The 22648-nt window shown below is 40.4% G+C and overlaps 3 protein-coding genes and 1 non-coding gene across 5 annotated transcripts in view; 2 read left to right on the forward strand and 2 right to left on the reverse strand.

Moving 5' to 3' along the window:
- The window catches only part of LOC114235400 (zinc finger protein 665-like), a 427904-nt gene that overhangs the window by 316394 nt on the left and 88862 nt on the right, over positions 1-22648 (reverse strand). The gene's annotated exons all lie outside the window — the stretch shown is intronic.
- Positions 3246-22648, forward strand: part of LOC103014927 (zinc finger protein 677-like) — a 38513-nt gene continuing 19110 nt past the window's right edge. The window contains exons 1-2 of one of the 2 annotated variants that reach the window (XM_057533662.1): positions 3246-3398; positions 16505-16637. In XM_057533662.1, coding sequence (XP_057389645.1) covers positions 3348-3398; positions 16505-16637 — 184 coding nt within the window. In that variant the 5' untranslated portion in view covers positions 3246-3347. Of the gene's footprint in view, positions 3399-16504; positions 16665-22648 lie in introns of both variants that reach the window. The other variant, XM_057533661.1, reaches the window with a different exon arrangement.
- Positions 6381-22648, reverse strand: part of LOC103012027 (KRAB domain-containing protein 5-like) — a 69703-nt gene continuing 53435 nt past the window's right edge. Inside the window, exon 4 of the mRNA XM_057533663.1 lies at positions 6381-6511. Coding sequence (XP_057389646.1) covers positions 6454-6511 — 58 coding nt within the window. The 3' untranslated portion in view covers positions 6381-6453. The remainder of the gene's footprint in view (positions 6512-22648) is intronic.
- On the forward strand, positions 7839-7911 carry TRNAG-GCC (transfer RNA glycine (anticodon GCC)). Its single transcript has one exon. It is a non-coding gene; the product is annotated as a tRNA-Gly (tRNA).

Consider the following 22648-nt stretch of genomic DNA (forward strand, 5'->3'; position numbering starts at 1 on the left):
GTGAATGTATATTTTTATCTGTATAGGGATTACACACTGCGATGTGAAATACAAAACTCTCGGTTAGAATGAGCAATTTCATTCGCACACCCTACAGAAGAGCATTTCTGTTTCTATTCACCATTGTGCTCAGTTCCAGAGACTCATAAGGACAAGACCTGGGGTTTGAGGCTTGGAGGACTATGGCATGTGTTACAGGTCACTAACCATTGCTTTAAAAAGAGCAATGTTTAAAAAATTTTTTTTTGTATAAATTGCATTGTTCTTTATATTTTGCTTAGGCATTTTATTTATTTATTTGCCTTTTTAAAACCATCTTTCCCTCATCCCAGTTTTATAATTGTCATATATTAACTTTAAACTGTACAGCAGAATGGTCTTACATGTGTTGTGAAATGATTGCTGAAACAAGTTTACTTAGTGTCCATCATCTCAATACCGGTACAATGAAAAAAGAAACAAAAATTTTTTTCCCTTTAATGAGAACTGTATTGTTTAAAATACTTTATTCCACACTTGTGATGAATTACGTTCAAATACCTTTGAGAAAAACTTGTTTACATCATAATATACCTAAATCAGTAATGTCTAAATGTCATGTAATTTCAGATTATCTATACATTCATTTTGAGGGTAGACAGTTTTGTTTTTTAAATTGTAATGTATCTTAGCTCTTTTCTCTGTTCTTTATCTCGGAAAGTTTTGTCAAATGTGGATAACAAAGCCTGTAAATCATGAAGTCATTGGGATTTACTTTTACCTAAAGTATTATGAAGTTTGCAGTATTTCTGCAAGGGCATTTTGTAGGGAGGTACATTCTCTTTAATATGAACTCTATAGAAAGTAAAACTAGATTAGCAACTATCAAATAATTTTATTTCTATACTCAGGAATTTTTATGGCAGTATCTGTCACTTAATATCTACTACTAGGTATGTTTTCTCACATCCTTACATGTGAAAGATTTCCTGTGCAGGGAATGGTAATCATTTGAAATGTATTGTTTGGATAGGGTAAGCAGCGCATTTAAATATTTTCACATAAAAATGAGCAGAATGTCTTGGCACGGCACATATGAATAGAAGAAGATATGTCATCACATTCATAAAAGATCTAGTGACTAGGATAGACTTTAGGGCCTTTATAAGGTAGATTACTTTGTATTATGTAATATTGCTAACTAGTCATGTTGGCAAGAAAGACATCTCAGCATGGAGTTGATAAGTGGAATTTTTCAGCAAACACAGAACACTACAGGAGAAACTAATAGGCAGAAGTCATGAATCCATTTTGTTCCCGGTGAGTTTTGTTTTAATAATAATTTCAAGGCAGCAAAATGGACATAGTCACAAGAAAAGGACATTTCCTCAATCACAATAGATTTTGAAACGTCTCTTGTAATATTAAGAAACAGATGCAAATTATTAATGGTCAAAAGTGTGAAAACACAACCATCTTGTTTGACCTGTGTATATATATTAAACCCTGTGCTAGAAAACTAAAGAGTATACATTTTTGAGCACAGATGGAACAACTAAAATATTCACCACTGTCAGATTTAGGTAAAGAGAGATTTTATTCCAAAGGATTATGATGGTAGAGAGAGTGCTCCAACCACAAAATCTGAAAAGTCTCAACAACAAGACAGAAAAGAACTTTTCATTTATACTGAAGGCTAAGCAAGTCTAGGAAAACAAATCCCATATGCCGAATAAATGAGCAGGCGGTATGACGCACAGTTGATCAGGGAACGTTTTACCCTTAAGTCACCTACTCTTGGGAGTGGATGGTGTGGCAAGAGGCTTCTTCTGAATTACAGTGCTCAAGAGTGGTCCAAAATTCAGGGGCCTTGGGAGAGGAGAAAAACGTAAGTAAATGTTGCTTAAATCGTGTTTACAAGCATTGTTCCGCGTGATCAATGAGGACAAACAATTCGGTAATCGTTGACGAGGCCAAGGGTGGGATTTTGGAGGGTCTGTATCTGGATGGTTCCTAAGTAAACAAAGGGGCCAACGTAAGTCTCATTGAAACTAATGGGGAAGAGTGGTTCTTAGTAAGTAAGCTGTTAAAAGGGGAAAGGAGTCCTTTTACCTTTGCTGTTTTCCAGAATTACAGAGTTAGACTGAAGTCCAACGTTGTCACTATATAATGACACCAAGGAAAATTCAAAAGATAATAAATGTATGTTAATTTTGAAAATTTGAACATTAGACACTCAGTTTCTGAAGCTAGTGATGTTATCGAAAAATCTTACGGAATAAAGAACAAGTAAGAATAGCCACAAAAGAGAAGCCAAAAGAAAGTGGATATCCATAGGACACATGTTTATTCATGACTGGTAGATCAATGAAGTTAATTCAGAAATATGCCAAAGTGCATATGAAAAGTTAATAAGCAGCAAAACCTACAGTGGAGACATTAATATTCGGGAAATGGAAATTCCTATCACAATGAGAAAGGGTCTTATTCATCACATCTTATAGCAAGATAAAGGTCAAAGGGTAAAAAATAAAATATGGTTGAAACACACCATTATAAAGCAATTATACTCCAATAAAGATGTTAAAAAAAAAAGACAACATGAAGATGGAGGAAAAAAATACGGCTGAATTATTCACTAAGGCTTGGTTCTCAAGCACCTGACTGTGTAGCCAGTTACTTGCTCACAGTCTCCAACAGTCCCTCAGACAATGACAGGTTTGGGGTTGAAAATTTTCCTCAGTGATTTTTGATGCCTCCAAGTGAATGGGGAACAGAAGTGAAAATTATGCTCTGCAGGAAAGTGAGTGCAAAATGGCACATTCTGCACAGGCACAATTTTGCCTTTCCTGTCAGTTCAGTTTCCATCACCTACTCTAAAACTCGGGCTTTCGCTTAATAGGAACGTGTTAACTGCCTGGGGCCTCAGAAGTTCCCGGATCAGGCCACGCCCATAACCTCGAGCCCCGCCCCCTCCCCCGGTCCCAGAGCTCCCAGCGCCTCGCTGCTCAGAGGACTCTCGTCTTTGCTCGCCGACCGTAGTCAACTCTCCGCTTCTGCACCTAGCCTGGCTCCAAAGGTCACCAGACCAGTTCAAAGGATCCAAAGTAGAGAAGCAGAGCCTCTCCGGAGGGAAGAGGAACAGACCAGAATCTCCCAGGGGCGGCTTCGAAGGCCACACCCGGCGTCCGCAGGCTGCGCCCAGTCATCAAACACCGCTTCCATCCACCGGAACGACCTTTGACGCGCCCCTCAGTGGCCCCGCCCCCGACCCGCCGCCTTGCGCACGCGCAGTGAGGTGCAGACCCGGAACGAAGGGCGCTCTCGCGAGAGAGTCTCGGGTTTTTTGGTCCGAAACTAACGGCGCCATGCAGTCTTCAGGCCCCGCTTCTCCACACCTCGGTTTCGGGGGTCTCCCGGTAAGTTAAAACCCCCTGAACGCGGTCGTCGCTCTCGCTCTGAGTCCGCCCCTTTCGCCTCTCGCGGCGTCGGCAGAAGACTCGGTTCGGTCCTGGGAGTGTGGGTCCGGTTCCGGTTTAAATCCGCTCTGAGGCAGGTGCCGGCCCCAGCGTTCTGCTTTCGGTCCGTAGAGACACTGACCTCCTGCAGCGACGTTTTCCTATTCTGACTCCCTTTCTCAAACCTTCGTGCGACTCCCGGCTCCCCTCCCCCCCCCCCTTCAGTCCTGTTGCCATCACCCTCTTTCTTTGGTGGCTCATTGAGTCATGACAGTTGATGTAGCCTCACGCTTGTTTTACCTTTAATCTCAGAAGCCACTGGATATGTTTTAAATGTCCAAATTACTTTCACTCTAAATTTCATTGTTCAGATTATGAGGTTTATATGCTTTCTACTGTATCCTGTATTGGAACTATTCTTTGATGTCTGCTAAATAACTTCATATGCATGTGGTAAGGGTGTTGATCACCTTTTAACACTCAAAACCTAGTTTAACCAGTTAGTTTAGTATTCAGTAGCTTCTTTCTTCCCTTAAGTGATCTGCTCAACTAGTGAGCTCTGAACTGAAGTGTCCAACTAAGTAGATTGTCCCCCCAAGTCCCCTTTGTCCTTTCTGTGCAGATGTTCACTGATGGGCTGGATTTGTTACTGACCTGGGTTCTTGGACTCTTTAATCAGTAGAAGTTGGTAACAGGCCAGACGAGGAATTCAGGCAAAGCTTTACTGGGACTCGTGCTGCAGCACAAGTGAGCGAGAACAAGAAACAGGTGCCCTTGCTCGCTCGCTGATGGGGGGGTGTGGTGCGAGCTGGTCCCTTACAGGGGGTGAGGGTAGGGGCAGCTCGGTGGGTCGGGCCAGAGGTGTAGCTTGGGTGGTCTGCCCACCCCCTTGGTGGTGCTGGGTGCAGGGATCACGTGCAGGACGCTGCTTTTGCTCTCAGCACCTCAGAAGTGGCAGCTGGGTTTTGACCTTTTTGTTTCTTATTGTTCATAAGCTGTTTGCCCAAGCTGTGCATGTATGCAGTTACTTTTAGTCCTTTGTGGTTTCTTTGTATTCTGTGCTCAGGACACATTTGTCCAGGTGCAGGCACTGTAGCCAGGGGTCCCAGGTTCCAGCCTTTTCCAGATTGATGTGAAACTTTGTTCCCACAGAACCCATGTGTTCATGATGAAGAGATTGTTAGGGCTCATCTCCACGGGTGACCCTCTTTCATGTTTTTCTGGAGGAATAACTATTTGTAATTTCATATTTTTTGACTATAATGTTTTCTGGAAAAGAGGAATTAAATGTTTGAATTTGATTAAACCCATGAAAGAGAACCTTCTCTTGCTCAGGAATATGAAAGGTGATCTGGAATTAGGACGTTTAAACCCATTCTACCTAAACCTATCCAGGCTGCCACTTCTACCCAGTTCTGCTCACTCAACTCAGACTTCTTCAGGGTAACTTGGTAAAATTACTCCCCCTCTGAGCCTCAGTGTACCCACCTGTGACATGGAGAAGATAGAGGAGACAAGTTTGCCCGGTTATAACTGAAATTTTAAACATGTTCCAGTCTACCAACAATTATGAAAAAACACTTAAAAAAAGAGGCAGGGGCATAGGCCCAGAGATGGAGGCATACCTTTTTCTCAGCTTGTCTTTCTCTGTGTCTGTATCAGGGGTAAATCATAAGTTTGACTGTGTCATCTCTTGCCATTAAATCCTTTTATGGTTTCCCATCACCCTCGGGAAAAATTGTTCAGTATCGCTCCAGCAGGGAGCTCTGGAGATGGGGTGGCCCCCCAGATTTGCTCCCAATTATTGCATCAGATGGTAACTCCATTCACAATCCCTGTTGATCCAGGGGGCAGAGACTTAGCTCAGTCAATTCCAGGTCCTCCTCTTAGCTTTCAAAAAATGGGGGAAGAATTTCTGTCACCACATGGTGCTTTTTAATAAAAAGTGGCTATTATTAACAGTACTATTTTCCTCTCCCCCTTTCTACTGTGGCTCATGCCATCCTTTTCTAAATTTGATGTATCCTCACACTTGTTTTAACTTAATCTCAGAACCCATTGGATATATATATTTTTAATACTTATTTATTTGGCTGCGTCTGGTCTTAGTTGCAGCACATGTGATCTGTAGTTGTGGTGTGCAAACTCTTAGTTGCGGCATGTGGGATCTAGTTCGCTGACCAGGGATCAAACCCAGGCCCCCTGCATTGGGAGCACGGAGTGTTAGCCACTGGACCACCAGGGAAGTCCCTGGATATTTTAAAAATTTCCAGATTGTTTTCCCTCTAAATTTTATTGTTTAGATTATGAGGTTTATATGCTTTTTATCCTAACTTGGAACTATTCTTTGATGTCTGGTAAATAATTTTACAGTATTTCACTCTGTGTGTGGTTAAGGATATTGATAATCTTTTAACATTCAAAACCTAGTTTTAACTAGTTAAACATTCAGTAGCTGCTTTCTTCCCTTAAGTGATTTGCTAAATTAGTGAGCTCTGAGCTGAAGGCTCCAGCTAAGCAGACGTTCCCCTCTAGTCCCCTGTGTCCTTTCTGTTGTTGAAGGATGGGCTGGAGTTTTTGTTTGTTTTTAATTTTTTGGCCACACCACGCGGCGTGTGGGATCTTAGTTCCCTGACCAGGGATAGAGCCCGCACCCCCTGCAGTGGAAGCGTGGAGTCTCAACTACTGGACCGCCAGGGAAGTCCCAGGATGGGCTGGATTGATGTGGAATTTTGTTCCCACAGAGCCCATGTGTTCATGATGAAGAGACTGCTCAGAGCTCATCTCTACAGGTGACTCTCTTTCATGGTTTCCTGGAGTAATAACTATTTATCATTTTGTATTTTTGATTCTGTTTTTTTTGGGAGTAGAGGAATTAAATGTTTGGGTTTGATTAAACCCCTGAAAGAAAAGCTTCTCTTGCTCAGGAATATGGAAGGTGATCTGGAATTAGGACAAACTCTTTGTATTTAAACTTATCCAGGCCGCCACTTACACTCAGTTCGGCTCACTCAACTCAGACTTCTTCAGGGTAACTTGGTAAAATTAATTCCCCTCTGAGTCTCATGCGCCACCTGTAACATGGAGAAGATAGAGCAGACCAGGTTTTCAGAGTCTGAGCAAATGGGGTCCCTGAAGTGATTTTGAACATTGGTCTTGCGTTTGCATTTGGCAGGTTGTTTGGATGTGTGCCCGGTTATCATTAGGATTTGAAATGCGTCCTAGTCCTGCAACAGTGATGAAATCCACTAAGAAAGAGGCAGGCGCGTAAGCCCAGAGAAAGGGGCATGACTCTCAGCTTCTTTCTCTATCTGTGAATCGTGGGGTAAATCTTTTTTCTTTTTTTTTTTTTTTTTGAGACTTGTGATGGTTTCATAGTGTGTGCAGATGTCAAATCACTATTTAGTATATTTGAAAGTAACATGTATTGTACATCAATTATACTTCAAAAAAATAGAAAAAGAAGCTAATGTGACTTTAGAATACATTGATATAAATGCAACATTCGATATCAATATCATAAAAACAGATGGTTGGTTCTTCATCTCTTCAGTAGAATATTGTTTTGGACTTTGGGCCAAATTTTAGGAAGAACCTTTGACAACGTAGGATGCTTACATGAGAAAGCAGAACCGAGCCAAAGGACTTGTGACAACTTTTTGAATAATTGCTTAATTACAATCTTCACATAAACACTGGAGCACTGTAATTGAGTGCAAGAAACAGTATTTATTGGTTTATGATGTTTGTCATAAAAAAATACACAGTATGTTTTACTGAAGGCAGAGGTTATGAAGAAGAGATGAGACCATGTGTTTGTGGAAACTTGTAGTGTTGGATGTGTTGCTGTGTGTGTCCACGCTAATCAGTATCAACGAGAGCATGAGTGGGCAGGTAATGCGGTCAAATGGAGAACAGTTCCTACTCTGATTACGTTGAGGGGGTAAGAAGGCTACTTGTTGAAGACAGAAAATACCCCATCAATATGGACTCCCCTCGCTCCTTCGGTACCACATCCTCATAGTTAATGCCCTGGCTCCAGGCCCAGCTGGCATAGAACCCACTTTGTAAACAGAGCTCGAGGTTGCACCCGGGGACGTGTTGAGAGCCTCGTCCTTGTACCTTCTGGTATACGGACAAATTTCAGCACTAGTAATCCAACAGGAAAGCAATAAAATGATGTTCATAATAAAATGATATTACTGTGAAAGTAACATTGCTGTGAACACAATGACATCTACCAACTGGTGTATGCTTACTTCTGCTTCTGCAGTTACACCTCTGCTCATTCAGTGTCAAAAACCTATTTCCAGTAAGACGTTGAAACACAGACAGATGTTTCTTTCTTAATAATTATGTTTTCATCGAGTGTTACATGATTAAGGGTATCATCTCGGGAGTTCCCTGGTGGTCCAGTGGCTAAGACTCTGCACTGCCAATGCAGGGGGCCTGGGTTCAATCCCTGGTCAGGGAACTAGATCCCACGTGCCGCAACTAAAGCTTCCGCATGCCGCAACTAAAAAGATCCCACATGCCACAACTAAGACCCGACGCAGCCAAATAAATAAATAAATATAATTTTTAAAAAAGGATATCGTCTTACCACTCAAACGCCTTGTTTCAAATGGCCTATAAGTAGACCCCACTGAATGATGAGGAGCTGGGTAAGTCAGTTACTATAAGGTAGGCTTTCAAATTATGTTAAGAGATCTCAGGAGATGGTTGCCAGCATGTGGAACCGAATGCAAGCTACCAGAGTGGAAAACATGTTCCCTTTTACACAGAGCTAACATTCTTTTAGGGAAAATAGATATGTGAATATTTTAAAACATACCTTGTTAAATGCAGTAATAGAAGCATGTGTAAACTGCAGACGTGAATAATTCTTTCTGGGTGGTATTAAATGGGACCGTTTAGGGGAAAAGAAAGAATCAGGAGAGGCAACTCTTACAGCCATTTTATCTTAGTTTATTTTTATTATTCAGGTTGGATTTAAATAGTTTATATTAATTCAACAGCTAATGAAGGAGAAGCAGCATTCCAAAAGAAAGTAAGTGTGTTGTCGGGGTGAAAAAGAGAATATTAGCATCCTGTAATGTTGCTTGGATGCAGAGCATGACGCAGAGAGTGAAAGAAATGCAGGCAAAGCAGGGGTCCTGTCACCAGGGGACTCACCACATAGTCTCTCCTAAGGAGCTTGATTTGATCCTGTTGACACGAAGAGGTCATTGAGAGGCTAAAACAAGGTGCTAATAGGTCAGTGTTGCATTTTAAATAGTGAACTCTCATAAGTGTATGGATTATGGATTGAAGGAGGAAGAAATCACAGGCAAGGGAAACACTTGGCAGATCTTTGAAATTATCTGAGTGACACGTGAGGATGGGCGTGGGGGAGAAAGCATCATACGAAAGGAAAGGATGAATTTGAAACCTATTGAGAAGGTAGAGTCTGTGTCATTTGATGATTTATTAGACGTAGGTAGGTAAGAGGAAAGGATGGAGTAATTGAAGACGATACTTTGTTCCCTGGAAGAATAGATACTGTGCCACTAATTAAGTTGAAGAAACAAGTATAATTACAGGTTTTAGGGTAAATGTTAAGTTTAATTGTGTCATCTCTTGGCATTAAACCCTCTTAGGGTTTCCCATCGCCTTCAGGACAAAAATCTAAAGTCTTCAGTGTAGCTTCCGCAGGGAGCTCTGGAGCTGGGGTGGCCCCTCGGAGTTGCTGCCACTTGTCGGATGGGACGAGCATCCTATCCTGCATCAGCCAGTCACTGGATGCTGGCTTCCTCGGGAGGAGCCAGGGGCTGGGAGGAGGCACTTGCCTCTGGCTGAGGGCCAAGTGGACAAAGGACGGCGCAGTTGCAGCGCAGGGGGCGTTCCAGCAGCAGCAGGGAGGGCTTCCTGAGGAAGCGGGTGACAGGCTCACTGACTGGTCTCCTTCTAGGAGGTTATTTTGTCTGCATCCCTCCTGTTGCTGTGGTCCTTCTCTCCCCCATATTAAGGTTCTCCCTGTGTTTATACTTGTGGCAGGGGAGGGAGGTATGTTGATTCTAAGCATTTAAGAACATATTTTTGTCACAGAATAATCCTACCTGAGAAAGAAGCTCAGAGGAAGAGGAAAGAAAGAAGGAATGGTTCTTTCCCAGGTAAAAGTCATATTCTTTGTGGACTGTTCTCTCCTTCCTAAAATGACCCGTTTTGGACACGCTGAGCTTCTTGGTCTCTGAAGTTTCCTGTCTAAAATATTTACTCACACACAGGGCCTTCCCTCAGTCTCCTCTCACCTCCCTGCAGATTCCATCTCACTGTGACCCAGTGACAGGGAACTTGGGAAGAGCCCCCTTTTAGGTGGTCATCCTGTGAAAGGTTTTATACTGAGGCGTGGACTGGAGATGGGGAGTAGGCTCTGTGGTGTCAGTGAGGTAGGGCAGTGAGGACGGTTTAGTGCACCCTTCTGGATGCCCTTTCAGCTCCATATAAACCAGGATGAAAGAGACTACATATGTAAGTGATGTACTGCTGTGCACAAATACCTGAGGAGGTCTGGGAAGGAAGACTGACATGGGGAAACATGCTTTGTCAGATTTTATAAGTGCCTTTGAAATAAAAGGAGTGAATCAGTGTTTTTCACTCTAAAATACCAGTACTGTAAAGTAGAATGGGAAGCTGAGAAACAGAAATAAATAATAGACAGGGTGTTATCTAACAATAAGGGTTTTAAAAATTATTCACAGCACGTTCGTCTTACAGAGACCCTCCTGTTCTTGTATGGACTCTCACGCAGCATGTGTTTTATTTATTTATTTAAAAATATTTATTTATTTATTTACTTTGGCTGTGCCAGGTCTTTGTTGCAGCACATGGGATCTTCGTTCCAGCATGCGGGATCTTTGGTTGCAGCATGCGGGATCTTTTTTAGTTGCGGCATGCCTGCGGGATCTAGCTCCCCAACCAGGGGTTGAACCTGGGCCCCCTGCATTGGGAGCGTGGAGTCTTACCCACTGGACCACCAGGGAAGTCCCAGCATGTGTTTTAGATAAAGATGGTTATAATTTAGCCAAGACAGAGGAGCACAAATTTCTGTCATCAGATCGACTGGAGCCAAATTATGATTCTACTGCTTGTTGTTCAGTGTTATATTTTTTTGTTTTAAACACTTCATAGATAACAGTTTTGTAATTCAACTTCACACAGTGATGCAGTTTAGAGACTAAGAAGTAAAATATCCCCTTCCCTGTTACATCTTAACACCATCACTGTCTCCATCAGAAACCACTGTTCGTTCTCAGTGCAAATCTTACAACAATACATTTATATATGGAAATGTGATTTTAGAAAATATTCTTTACTAAATATTTTGTTATGGTATTTTATTCTTCAAATTTAAATATCTACATACCATGTATCTTAGACTTGTTTTCATGAACAGACATAGAGATGACTTTCTTTTTTGTATCCTCAGTGGAGCATTCTCTTAATGAAGATAAATGGGTCCTTTACAGTTTTTACTGTTACAAGAAAAGGCCGGGACTTCCCTGGTGGTCCAGTGGTTTAGAATCCACCTTCCAATGCAGGGGACGCAGGTTTGATCCCTGGTCAGGGAACTAAGATCCCATATACCATGGGGCAACAGAGCCCATGCGCCACAGCTACTGAGCCTGTGCACTCTAGAGCCCATCCGCCACAACTAGAGATGCTGCGTGCCGCAACAATTGCCCGTGTGCCACAGCTAAGACCTGACGCAGCCAAATAAGTAAATAAATTTATTATTATTTTAAAAAAAGCCACAGTGGCTGCTTCTGAGCATGCCGACTTTACTACAGATTTCTAAGAATTTCTCCAGAATGGGAAGCTTGAGCATGATTACTGGGTTAATAATGGTGTTCATAAGGAAGCACAGATACTACAATTACTAAATAAAGATTTTAAATCAACAGTCTTAATCATACTCAGAGACTTAAGGGAAACCATGGACAGAGAACTAAAAGAAAGTAGGAGAAAATTGTTTCAAGAAACAGAAAATATCAGTAAAGAGAATTAGAAATTCTAGAGCTGAAAAGTACCACAACTGAAATTGAGAATTCACTAGAGGATTTCAACAGCAGATTGACAATCAGAATAAAGAATCAGTGAACCTGAACATAGGTTAATTGGAATTATCCACTCTGAATAGGAGAAAGGTGGTAAAAAGAAACATGAACAGAGACTAAGAAACTTTTGAGACATTCCCAAGAATACCAGTATACACATAGTAGGAGTCCTAGAAGGAAAGGAGAAACAGGAAAAGGCAGAAATAATATCTGAAGAAATAAGAGCTGAAAAACCTCACAAATTTATTAAAAATGTGAACCTGCAAATCCAAGAAATTCAACGAACTCAAGTATGATAAATTCATAGAGAGCTTGGGCAAGACACATAGTCAAGTGTTAAAATACAAAAAAAAGAATGTAGAGAGTAGCAAGACAGAAATGACTTCTCATGTACAAAGATGCTTAATAAAATTAACAGCCTCTTTCTCAGAAACTGTGGAGGCCAGGAAGGAATCTGATGATATATTTAAATTTTGAAAGATTAAAAAAAATTCATTATCAGGCAAACTATGCTTTAAAATTGATAATGAAATTTAGAGAGTCCTAGATAAACAAAAGCTGAGGAAGTTCACACTGACAGACTTATCCTACATGAAACACTAAATGGAATTCTTGAAGCCAAAATTAAAGGCTACTAGCAGTACCTCAAAGGCACAGGAACAAATAAAGAACAGTGGTAATATAACCACATAGGTGTATATAAAAGGCAGTATTACTGTATTTTTTGGTTTATAACTCATTTTTTACCCTGAATTAAAAGGCAAATATGTAAACAACCATTATAAAATGCAAAATGTATAAAGAAGTAATTTTTGACAATAACAATATAAAGGGAGACAGGATATATATATATATATATATAATATATAACCTGCAGGGTAACCACTAAGAAAATAGTTTTAACATATACAGAAATGTGAATATGAAGGAAATCAAAATGTTATGCATGTACAGACATACACAAAGAAGGAAACAAGAGAGGAATTACAAGACCAAGAAAATATTGGACATACAGAAAGCAAATAGCTAAACAGCAAAAGTAATTCCTCCCTTGTTTATTGGGTACTTTTAATGTAAGTAGATCAAACTCTTCATTAAAAGTCAATGATTGGAAGAATTTTTATAAAATGATTCTACTGTATCTTTCTACAGAATGCTCACTTTAAGATACTCAAATAGGTTGAAAGTGAAAGGATAGGAAAAAACATTGTGGAAATAGTTACCAATCTTAGCTACACTAATGTCAGATTAAATAAACTTTAAGTCATAAAATTGTTACCAGAGAAGTTCAAGGATATTTTATATATATATATAATTATATATATGTATAGACATATATATAAGGTACGTGTAAGGTATATGTATTTATATACATAAAAGAGTCAATTCATCAAGGAGATGAAACAACTGTAAACAATATATACATAAGTACAAAGCCCCACATTTTTTTGAAGCAAAATTTGAGGAGTGATAGACAGTTCAACTATAATAGTTGGAAACCTTAAAATACTCTCCTTTTAAACTTTTTTTTTGGCTGTGTTGGGTCTTCATTGCTGCGCGTGGGCTTTCTCTAGTTGTGGCGAGCGGGGGCTACTCTTCGTTGCGGTGTACGGGCTTCTCATTGTGGTGGCTTCACTTGCTGCGGAGCATGGGCTCTAGGCACATGGGCTTCAGTAGTTGCGGCACACGGGCCCTAGGGCAGGTGGGCTTCAGTAGTTGTGGCGCGCAGGCTCAGTAGTTGTGGCTCACGGGCTCTAGAGTGCAGGCTCAGTAGTTGTGGTGCATGGGTTTAGTTGCTCCACGGCATGTGGGATCTTCCCGGACCAGGGATTGAACCCGTGTCCCCTGCATTGGCAGGCGGATTCTTAACCACTGCACCACCAGGGAAGTCCCTCAAAACTTTCCTTTTAATACCCAGACAGGAGCTCAATAAGGAAATAAAGGACTGAGCAAAACTGTAAACCAAGCAAACACTGTAGACCTAAGAGAAATATACAGAACACTCCATATAACAAAAACAGAGTGTACTCAAAACTAGGAATAGAAGGGATTATCTTTGGTGTTAAAAAGGATATTTATTAAAATCTCACAGTTAACATCATACTCATTGTTAAAGATGGAAAGCTTTCCCATATAATCAGGAAGAAGCAAGTGGGGGGGATGCATTTTGGCACTATATGCCAACATTGTACTGAATATCTAGCCAGATAAATCAGACCCAAAAAAAGAAAGAAAGAAAGAAAAGATGTCAAAATTAAAAAAGAAGTCAACCTATATTCACAGAAAACATGCTCTTATACTTAAAAACATCTGAACAATCCTTAAAAAGACCATTAGTGATAATAAACAAATTCACTGAGGTTACAGAATATAATATCAATACCCAGTATTCAGTAGTATTTCTGTACACTAGCAATAAACATATTGAAAGTAAGTGAAACAATTCCATTTACAAGACCATCAAAAAGAGTAAGAATTTAACCAAGGAACTGGAAGATTTGTACAATGAAAACTAAAAGTATTGCTTAAAGAATTGAAGGAAAATTTAAATAAATGTCAAGATAGCCTTTGTTGACTGTAAGACTTAGAGTAATTAAGATGGCAGTACTCACCAAAGTGTTATAAAGATTGACAGCAATCCATGTCAAAATCCCAGCAGCCTTTTCTGTACAAGTGAGAACCTGATCCTTAAATTCATTTTGAGTTAGTATGGACCCCAAGTACCCAAAATAAGTGAGAAAAAGAGTAACGTTGGAGGACTTACACTCCCAACATCAAACCTTACTGCAAACCATGGGTAAACAAAACTGTGGTCCCAGCTTGAGAAGAGTTAATACAGATCAAAATGATAGACTAAGAGCCCACAAATAAACCCATCCGTCTATAGCCTATTCCTTTTTCACACGGTGCCGGAAACATTCAAGGAAAAAAAGTCGTCTCTCCAGTTGTACTGGGACAACTGGATATCCATGTGAAAGAGAATGAAATTGCACCTGTGCCTCTCACCAAATAAATCAGTCCGTTCAAAATGAATCAAAGACTAAGCGTAACAGGTAAAACTCTAATACCCTTAAGTGAAAGCATAGGGATAAATCTTCATGATGTGTACTGGCAGTGGATTTGTTTTAGATAGGACACTGAAAGCAAAAGATAGAAAGACAAAATAGATAAGCTGAGCTTCACCAAAATTAATAATATTTGTACACTGAAGGACACTGTCACAAAATTGAAAACATAATCTACCAAGTGGGAGGAAGTATTTCCAAATCACATATCTGGTGTCTATTATCTAGAATATATGAAGAACTCCTATATGTCAAGAACCAAAATACGAAGAACCTAATTATAAAATAAGCAAAGGACTTTAATAGACCTTTCTTCACAGAAGATAGAGAAGTAACCAAGAAGCAAACAGATGTTCAATGAAATTAGTCAGTAGTAAATGCAAAATCAAAACTACCATGAGATATAATTTCACACCTGATATGATGACTATAATAAAATAGAGAATAACAAGTTTTGGTAAAGATGTAGAGAAGTTAGAATCCTGATAAGTTGCCGGTAAAGTGTTGTAGCCATTATGGAAAACAAAACCATGTGACCTAGTGATTCCACTGCTAGATAAATACCAAAAAGAATTGAGAACAGATAATTCAAACACATACTTCTGCATGAACATTCCAGCAGCATGGGGCTTCCCTGGTGGTGCAGTGGTTAAGAATCCGCCTGCCAGTGCAGGGAACACGGGTTCGAGCCCTGGTCTGGGAAGATCCCACATGCCGCGGATCAACTAAGCCTGTGCGCCACAACTACTGAGCCTGCGCTCTAGAGCCTGCGAGCCTGAGCTACTGAAGCCTGCGTGCCTAGAGCCCGTGCTCCGCAACAAAGAGAAACTACCGCAACGAGAAGCCTGTGCACCGCAATGAAGAGTAGCCCCCGCTTGCCGCAACTAAAGAAAGCCCGTGCCCAGCAACAAAGACCCAACACAGCCAAAATAAATTAATTATTTATTTATTTATTTATTTATCTTTGGCTGTGTTGGGTCTTCGGTTCATGCGAGGGCTTTCTCCAGTTGCGGCAAGCGGGGGCCACTCTTCATCGCGGTGCGGGGACCGCTCTTCATCGCGGTGCGCGGGCCTTTCTCTATCGGGGCCCCTCCTGTTGCGGGGCACAGGCTCCAGACGCGCAGGCTCAGCAATTGTGGCTCACGGGCCCAGCTGCTCCGCGGCATGTGGGATCTTCCCAGACCAGGGCTCGAACCCGTGTCCCCTGCATTAGCAGGCAGATTCTCAACCACTGCGCCACCAGGGAAGCCCGAAAATAAATTAATTAATAAAAAAAAAAAAAAAAGTAAGTTCCAGCGGCAGTGTTAGTAATAGACAAAAGGTGATTATAAGCCAAATGTCCACCAAGGGATGAGTGAATAACCTGTGGTTTACTCATACAGTGGAATATTACTCGGCCATGAAAAGGAATGCAGTACTGATACATAACTATAGCATGGCTGAGCCAAAAAAATTATTCACAGTGAAAGAAACCAGACAAAAGGTCACATGTTATACTATCCCAGTTATATGGAAATATCCCAAACAGGTACATCCATTGAGACAAAGCATTAGTGGTGTCCAGGGACTGAGGCAAATGGGGAAGAAGGAAGCAACTGCTGAATGGGTAAAGGATTTCCTTTGGGGATGACTGAAATATTTTTGAACAAGAAAGAGGTGATGTTTGTTCAACATTATAAATGTACTAAATGCCACTGAATGGTACTTTAAAAGTGGCTAACTTTATGTTATATGCATTTCACCTCGTTTACAAAAAGAGAAATGTAACTTGCTCAAAATTATCTTACATGGATCAGTCAGAACATTCACTCCAGCCAAGTCAATCCTTACACATCTGCTTCTGTAAGTTTGTGTCAAACTCAGAAATCTCTCCTTGTCCACTTGGTGAAATGTGCTTTCCTTTCAGGGAGTTTACGTTCAAGGATGTGGCCATCACATTCTCTCAGGAGGAGTGGAGGAGTGGGAATGCCTGGACCCTGGTCAGAGGGCCTTGGACAGGGACGTGATGCTGGAGACCTACAGGAACCTGGTCTCCCTGGGTGAGGATAACTTCCCTCCAAGAGTCGGTAACTACTTTTGTATATCTTTGCATTTCCCCTTGGGAGTCTTTTAAGAGCCCCTAGCATGCTTGCAAGAGTTCCAAATCCGTGTTCTTAAGAGAGCGATTGAAGCTCTTTGTATTCAGAATGAAAGACTTCATAAAGTGGCTTATGACGAACTTCTCCTTTCTTCAGAAGTTTGGCACATGCTTGATTAGTCGTGGTCTGTAGAATATTAGCAGTCAGAAAGCCTTATGGCAAATTAAAAAAAAAAAAATCAATCTGTGGTTTTACTCTTGAGCTTCTGATTCAGTAGTTCTTGGAAGGGTGCTAGATATCTACACATTTAAAATCATCTCTAAACATTCAGGAGGCAGTCAGTTGATTACTTTTTGAAACACTTTTCTAGATCCATCTATAATATCCTTTCTTCTTAGCTGAACAAAGCACTGAGTATAGCATTATCATGTTCTGGTTTTTTTATTATAAATTGAAATCTCTTTTGAGGTGAACATTATCTTCACTATGGAACAAGGGGAAGAGCCCTGATCTGTGGAAAGTGAAGTGAAAATAGGGAAAATTACAGAGAGGTCAGGATGTATTACTGTTATTATTTTTTTTGGCCTCACCATGCTGCTTGTGGGATCTTAGTTCCCCGACCAGGGGTTGAACCCAGGCCCTCGGCAGTGAAAGCGCAGAGTCCTAACCACTGGACTGCCAGGGAATTCCTGGTCAGAATGTATTTAGATGTGAACTTAAATGAGAGCTCAGATGGGCACAGAGCAAGCTTCTTCATTAAATATTCTTTGAGAAGTTCTCCTCAAATGGGAAAGAACCATGGGAAAATAAAAGTCCATTTCATATGAGTTCTCAAAGGAAATTTAACCCTGCACAAGCGTCCTTATCACTGTGTTACTCAAATATATAAAAGTGTGAACTCCCACTCTACTGGGGTACTCCAGCTCATTCAAAGCCAAAGCAGAGGCTTTATCATGACCTGTAACACTCTACTATCTGGCTCCTCCTACCATTTTGATGTCTTGGTTTGAGAGGGATGGAAAGTCCTCTTTCCCCTTCATCTCTTGGTTTTCAGTTAATACATATCAGAGCTAAGTCCCCTATGGTTCTGACCCCAGGACCTATTTAGTTTCCTCCACATTTTATAGTTTTGGGAGAACTTCTCAGGGGATAGACAAAATAGCTGCTCTTCCACTGTATCTGGGGTTCCATGAATCTTATGGGGCTGTGTCAGGCCTTCTCTGCCTGTTCAGGCTCCTGAGCCATTTTTCCAGTTCCTTTTGCTGCATGTATGTAAAGAGGAATGGGGTGCACATTTTGAGGTTGTTACTCAGAAGTAATATAATGACTAGAGACTGAGATCCTCTTTGATCCCAGCTGCTACATGGTAGTATATCTCAGTCTTTCAGGCGTTCACCCTACTACAGCCTGTGGGTAGATCATACCACCCCTTCTCAAGAGGACCACAGTGTGACCCTGTCATTTTTTTCTCATATCTTGTATTTTTCTCCCTCTTCCAGCTCTCTGCCTAGTACTGGAACATAGAAAGACCTTAGTCATTCTGATTTCTTTCTCTCTTCTAAGATTTTGCCTCTGAAACTTGTTTTTTTTTTTTGTATTCTTTTTTAATTTTAATTAAAAAAATTTTTTTTGGCTGTGTTGGGTTTTCATTGCGGCGCGTGGACTCTCTCCAGTTGCAGCGAGCGGGGGCTACTCTTTGTTGCGGTGCGTGGGCTTCTCATTGCGGTGGCTTCTCTTGTTGCAGAGCACAGGCTCTAGGCATGTGGGCTTCAGTAGTTGCAGCACGTGGGTCCTAGAGCACACAGGCTTCAGTAGTTGCAGCACGCGGGCTCAGTAGGTGCGGCACATGGGCTCTAGGGTGTGAGGGCTTCAGTAGCTGTGGCACACAGGCTTAGTTGCTCCGTGGCATGTGGGACCTTCCCGGACCAGGGCTTGAACCCATGTCCCCTGCATTGGCAGGCAGATTCTTAACCACTGTGCCACCAGGGAAGTCCCTGAAACTTGTTTTTTAAACACTCCAGGGGCCTAAAGTTTCAATCTCTCTTTGCGCCTTTAGTTCATAGGCAACTTACGGTGGACACTTTGATGCAGGGGGTTTACTGTTTGAGAGAAGATTCTTGGAGGAAAACACTGAACAATATGTTACAATATTATCCTGCTCTACATGCAGAAATGTTTCTTGAAGCCACTGGATAGAGTGGTCAGCATGTCCAAGAAACTAAGACAGAAAGCATCAGGAGACCCTGACCAGTAAGGACCTCCAGTTGTCCCCCTAGTTCTTGTGGAGTGTAACACTGCCTCGCTGGGGCAGGGTGACAATGTGCGTAGGAAACAATACGGTCATCAACTTTGAGGTGGCAGTAAAAGGTGTAGGAACTTATCGTAAGGAGAACACTGTCCAAGTTCACAACCTCATACCTGTGAGGCTGATTAAGCTACCGTTCATGCCACATTGTTAATCCTGTGTGTGCCATCCTTCACACACTTTCAACAAATGTGATTTTGACATGTCTTATGGAGGAAGCTTATCAATTTGAATGGTGCTGACATTTTTTCTTTTTTTAAATTAAAAACATTTTTTTAATTTTATACAATTTTTAAAGGCTACATTCCATTTAGTTATTACAAAATATTGGCTATATTCCCCGTGTTGTACAACACATCCTTGAGCCTATCTTACACCCAATAGTTTGTCCCTCCCCCACTCCCACCTCTATATTGCCCCTCCCCCACTGTAACCACTAGTTATCTATATCTCTGCATCTGCTGTTTTGTTGTATTCAGTAGTTTGTTATATTTTTAAAATTCTACATATAAGTGATACCATACAGTATTTATCTTTCTCTGACTTCCTTCACTTAGCATAATACCTTCCAAGTACATCCATGTTGCTGCACATGGCAAAATTTCATTCTTTTTTATGACTATTATTCCACTGTATGTATGTGTGTGTGTGTGTGTGTGTGTGTACACATTTTCTTTATCCATTTGTCTGTTGATGGACCCTGAGGCTACTTCCATATCTTGGCAATTGTAAATAATGCTGCTGTGAACATTGGGGTGCATGTGTTTTTTTGAGTTACTGTTTTGGGGCTTTGCTGGATATATACCCAGTATTGGAATTGCTGGGTTATATGGTAATTGTAGCTTAAGTTTTTTGAGAAAACCTCCATACTGTTTTGCAAAGTGGCTGCATGAATTTAAATTCCCACCAGCACTGTAGGAGGGTTCCCTTTTCTCCATATCCTCGCCAGCACTTTCTGTGTTCTTTTTGATGGTAGCCATTCTGACAGGTGTGAGGGGATATCATTTGGTTTGGGTTTGCTTTTCCCTGATGGTTAGTGATGTTGAGCATCTTTTCATGTACTTGTTGGTCATCTGCATTTCTTCTTTAGAAAAATGACTGTTCAGTTCTTGTGCCCTTTTTAAAATTGGGTTGTATGTTTTTTTGATGTAATGTTGTATGAGCTGTTTAAATACGTTGGATATTAATCCCTTATCATTTATATCATTTGCAAATATTTTCTCCCATTTAGTAGGTTGTCTTTTCCTTTTGTTGATGGTTTCCTTTGTTGTGCAAAAGCTTTTAAGTTTAATTAGGTCCCATTTGTTTACTTTTGCTTTTATTTCCATTACTTTAGGAGATGGATCCCCAAAAATATTGCTGCAATTTATGTCAAAGAGTGTTCTGCCTGTTTTCCTCTCGGAGTTTTATGGTATATGGTCTTACATTCAGATCTTTAATCCTTTTGAGTTTATTTTTGTATATGGTTTTAGGGAATGTCCTAATTTCATTCTTTTACATGTAGCTGTACAGTTTTCTGAGCACCACTTATTTGAAGAGACTGTCTTCTGCATTTTATATTCTTGCCTCCTTTGTGGTAGATTAATTGAACATGAGTACCTGGATTTTTTTATAGGCTCTCTCTCTTGTTCCATTGATCTATGTGTCTCGTTTTGCCAGTGCCATACTGTTTCAATTACTGCAGCGTGTAGTATAGTCCCTAGGGAGCATGATTCCTCCAGCTCTGTTCTTTCTCAAGATTGTTTGGCTATTCGGGGTCCTTTGTGTTTCCATACAAATTAAAAAAATTCTTTTTTCTAGTTCTGTGAAAAATGCCATTGGTGTTGTGATAGGGATTACATTGAATCTGTAGATTGCCTTAGGTAGTATGGTCATTTTAACAATATTGATTCTTCCAATCCAGGAACACAGTGTATCTTTCCATCCTTTTGTGTCATCTTCAGTTTCTTTCATCTGTGTCTTGTAGTTTTCGGAGTACAGGTATTTTGCCTCCTTAGGTGGGTTTATTCGTAGGTTTTATTCTTTTTGATGTGATGGTAAATGGGATTGTTTTCTTAATTTCTCTAATACTTCATTGTTAGTTTATAGAAATGCAGCAGATTTCTGTATATTAATTATGTATCCTACAACTTTACGGAATTCATTGATGAACTCCAGTAGTTTTCTGGTGGTGTCCTCAGGCTTTTCTATGTACAGTATCATGTCATCTGCAAAGAGCGATAGTTTTACTTCTTCCTTTCCAACTTGTATTCCTTCTATTTCTTTTTCTTCTCTGATTGTTGTGATACTTTATTCAAAATTATGTTGAAAGAAGTGGCCTGAGTGGGCATCCTTGTCTCGTTCCTGATCTTAGAGGAAATGCTTTCAGCTTTTCACCACTGAGTATGATGTTAGCTATGGGTTTGTTATACATGGCCTTTATTATGTTGAGGTATGTTCCCTCTGTGCCTGCTTTTTGGAGAGTTTTTGTTTTATCATAAATAGATGTTGAATTTTATCAAAAGGTTTTCCAGCATCTATTGAGATGATCATAAGGTTTTTATTCTTTTTTTTATAATCAGTATTTTTTAATTGAAGTGTAGTTGATTTACAATGTTGTGTTAACTTCTGCTGTGCAGCAGTGATTCAGTTATTTTTATTTATATTTATATATATATATATATTTTTTCTTTTTTAAATGTACTTTTCCACTATGGTTTATCATAGGATATTGAATATAGTTCTGTGTACTATACAGTAGGACCTTGTTGTTTATCCAGTCTATATATAAAAGCTTACATATGCTAACCCCAGCCTCCCACTCCACCCCTTCCCCAACCCCATCCCCCTTGGCAACCACTAGCCTGTTCTCTATATCTGTGATTCTGTTGCTGTTTCATAGATAGGTTCATTTGTGTCATATTTTAGATTCCACATATAAGTAATAACGTATGGTATTTGTCTTTCTCTTTCTGACTTACTTCACTTAGTATGATAATCTCTAGTTGCATCCATGTTGCTGCAAATGGCATTATTTCGTTACTTTTTATGGCTGAGTAGTATTCCATTGTATATATGTACCACATCTTCTTCATCCATTCTTCTGTTGATGGACATTTAGGTTGTTTCCATGTCTTGGCTATTGTGAATAGTACTATGAACATAGGGGTTCATGTGTCGTTTTGAATTGTAGTTTTGTCTAGATGTATGTCCAGGACTGGGATTGCTGGATCATATGGTAATTCTATTTTTAGTTTTCTGAGGAACCTCCATACTTTTTTCCACAGTAGCTGCACCAACTTACATTACCACCAACAGTGTAGGGTTCCCTTTTTCCATACCCTCTCCAGCATTTGTTATTTGTAGAATTTTTAAGGATGGCCGTCCTGACTGGTATGAGGTGGTACCTTATTTTAGTTTTGATTTGCATTTCTCTAATAATGAGCGATGTTGAGCATCTTTTCATGTGCCTACTGGCCATCTGTATTTTTTCTTTGAAGAAATGTCTATTTAGGTATTCTGCCCATTTTTCGACTGGGTTTTTTTGTTGTTGAGTTGTATGAGCTGTTTGTATATTTGGAAACTAAGCCCTTGTCGATCGCATCGTTTGCAAATATTTTCTCCCATTCTGTAGGTTGTCTTTCCGTTTTATTGATGGTTTCCTTTGCTGTGCAAAATCTTGTAAGTT

This window comes from Balaenoptera acutorostrata, chromosome 19 (genome assembly GCF_949987535.1).
Source record: "Balaenoptera acutorostrata chromosome 19, mBalAcu1.1, whole genome shotgun sequence".
NCBI classification, from domain to species: Eukaryota; Metazoa; Chordata; class Mammalia; order Artiodactyla; family Balaenopteridae; genus Balaenoptera; species Balaenoptera acutorostrata.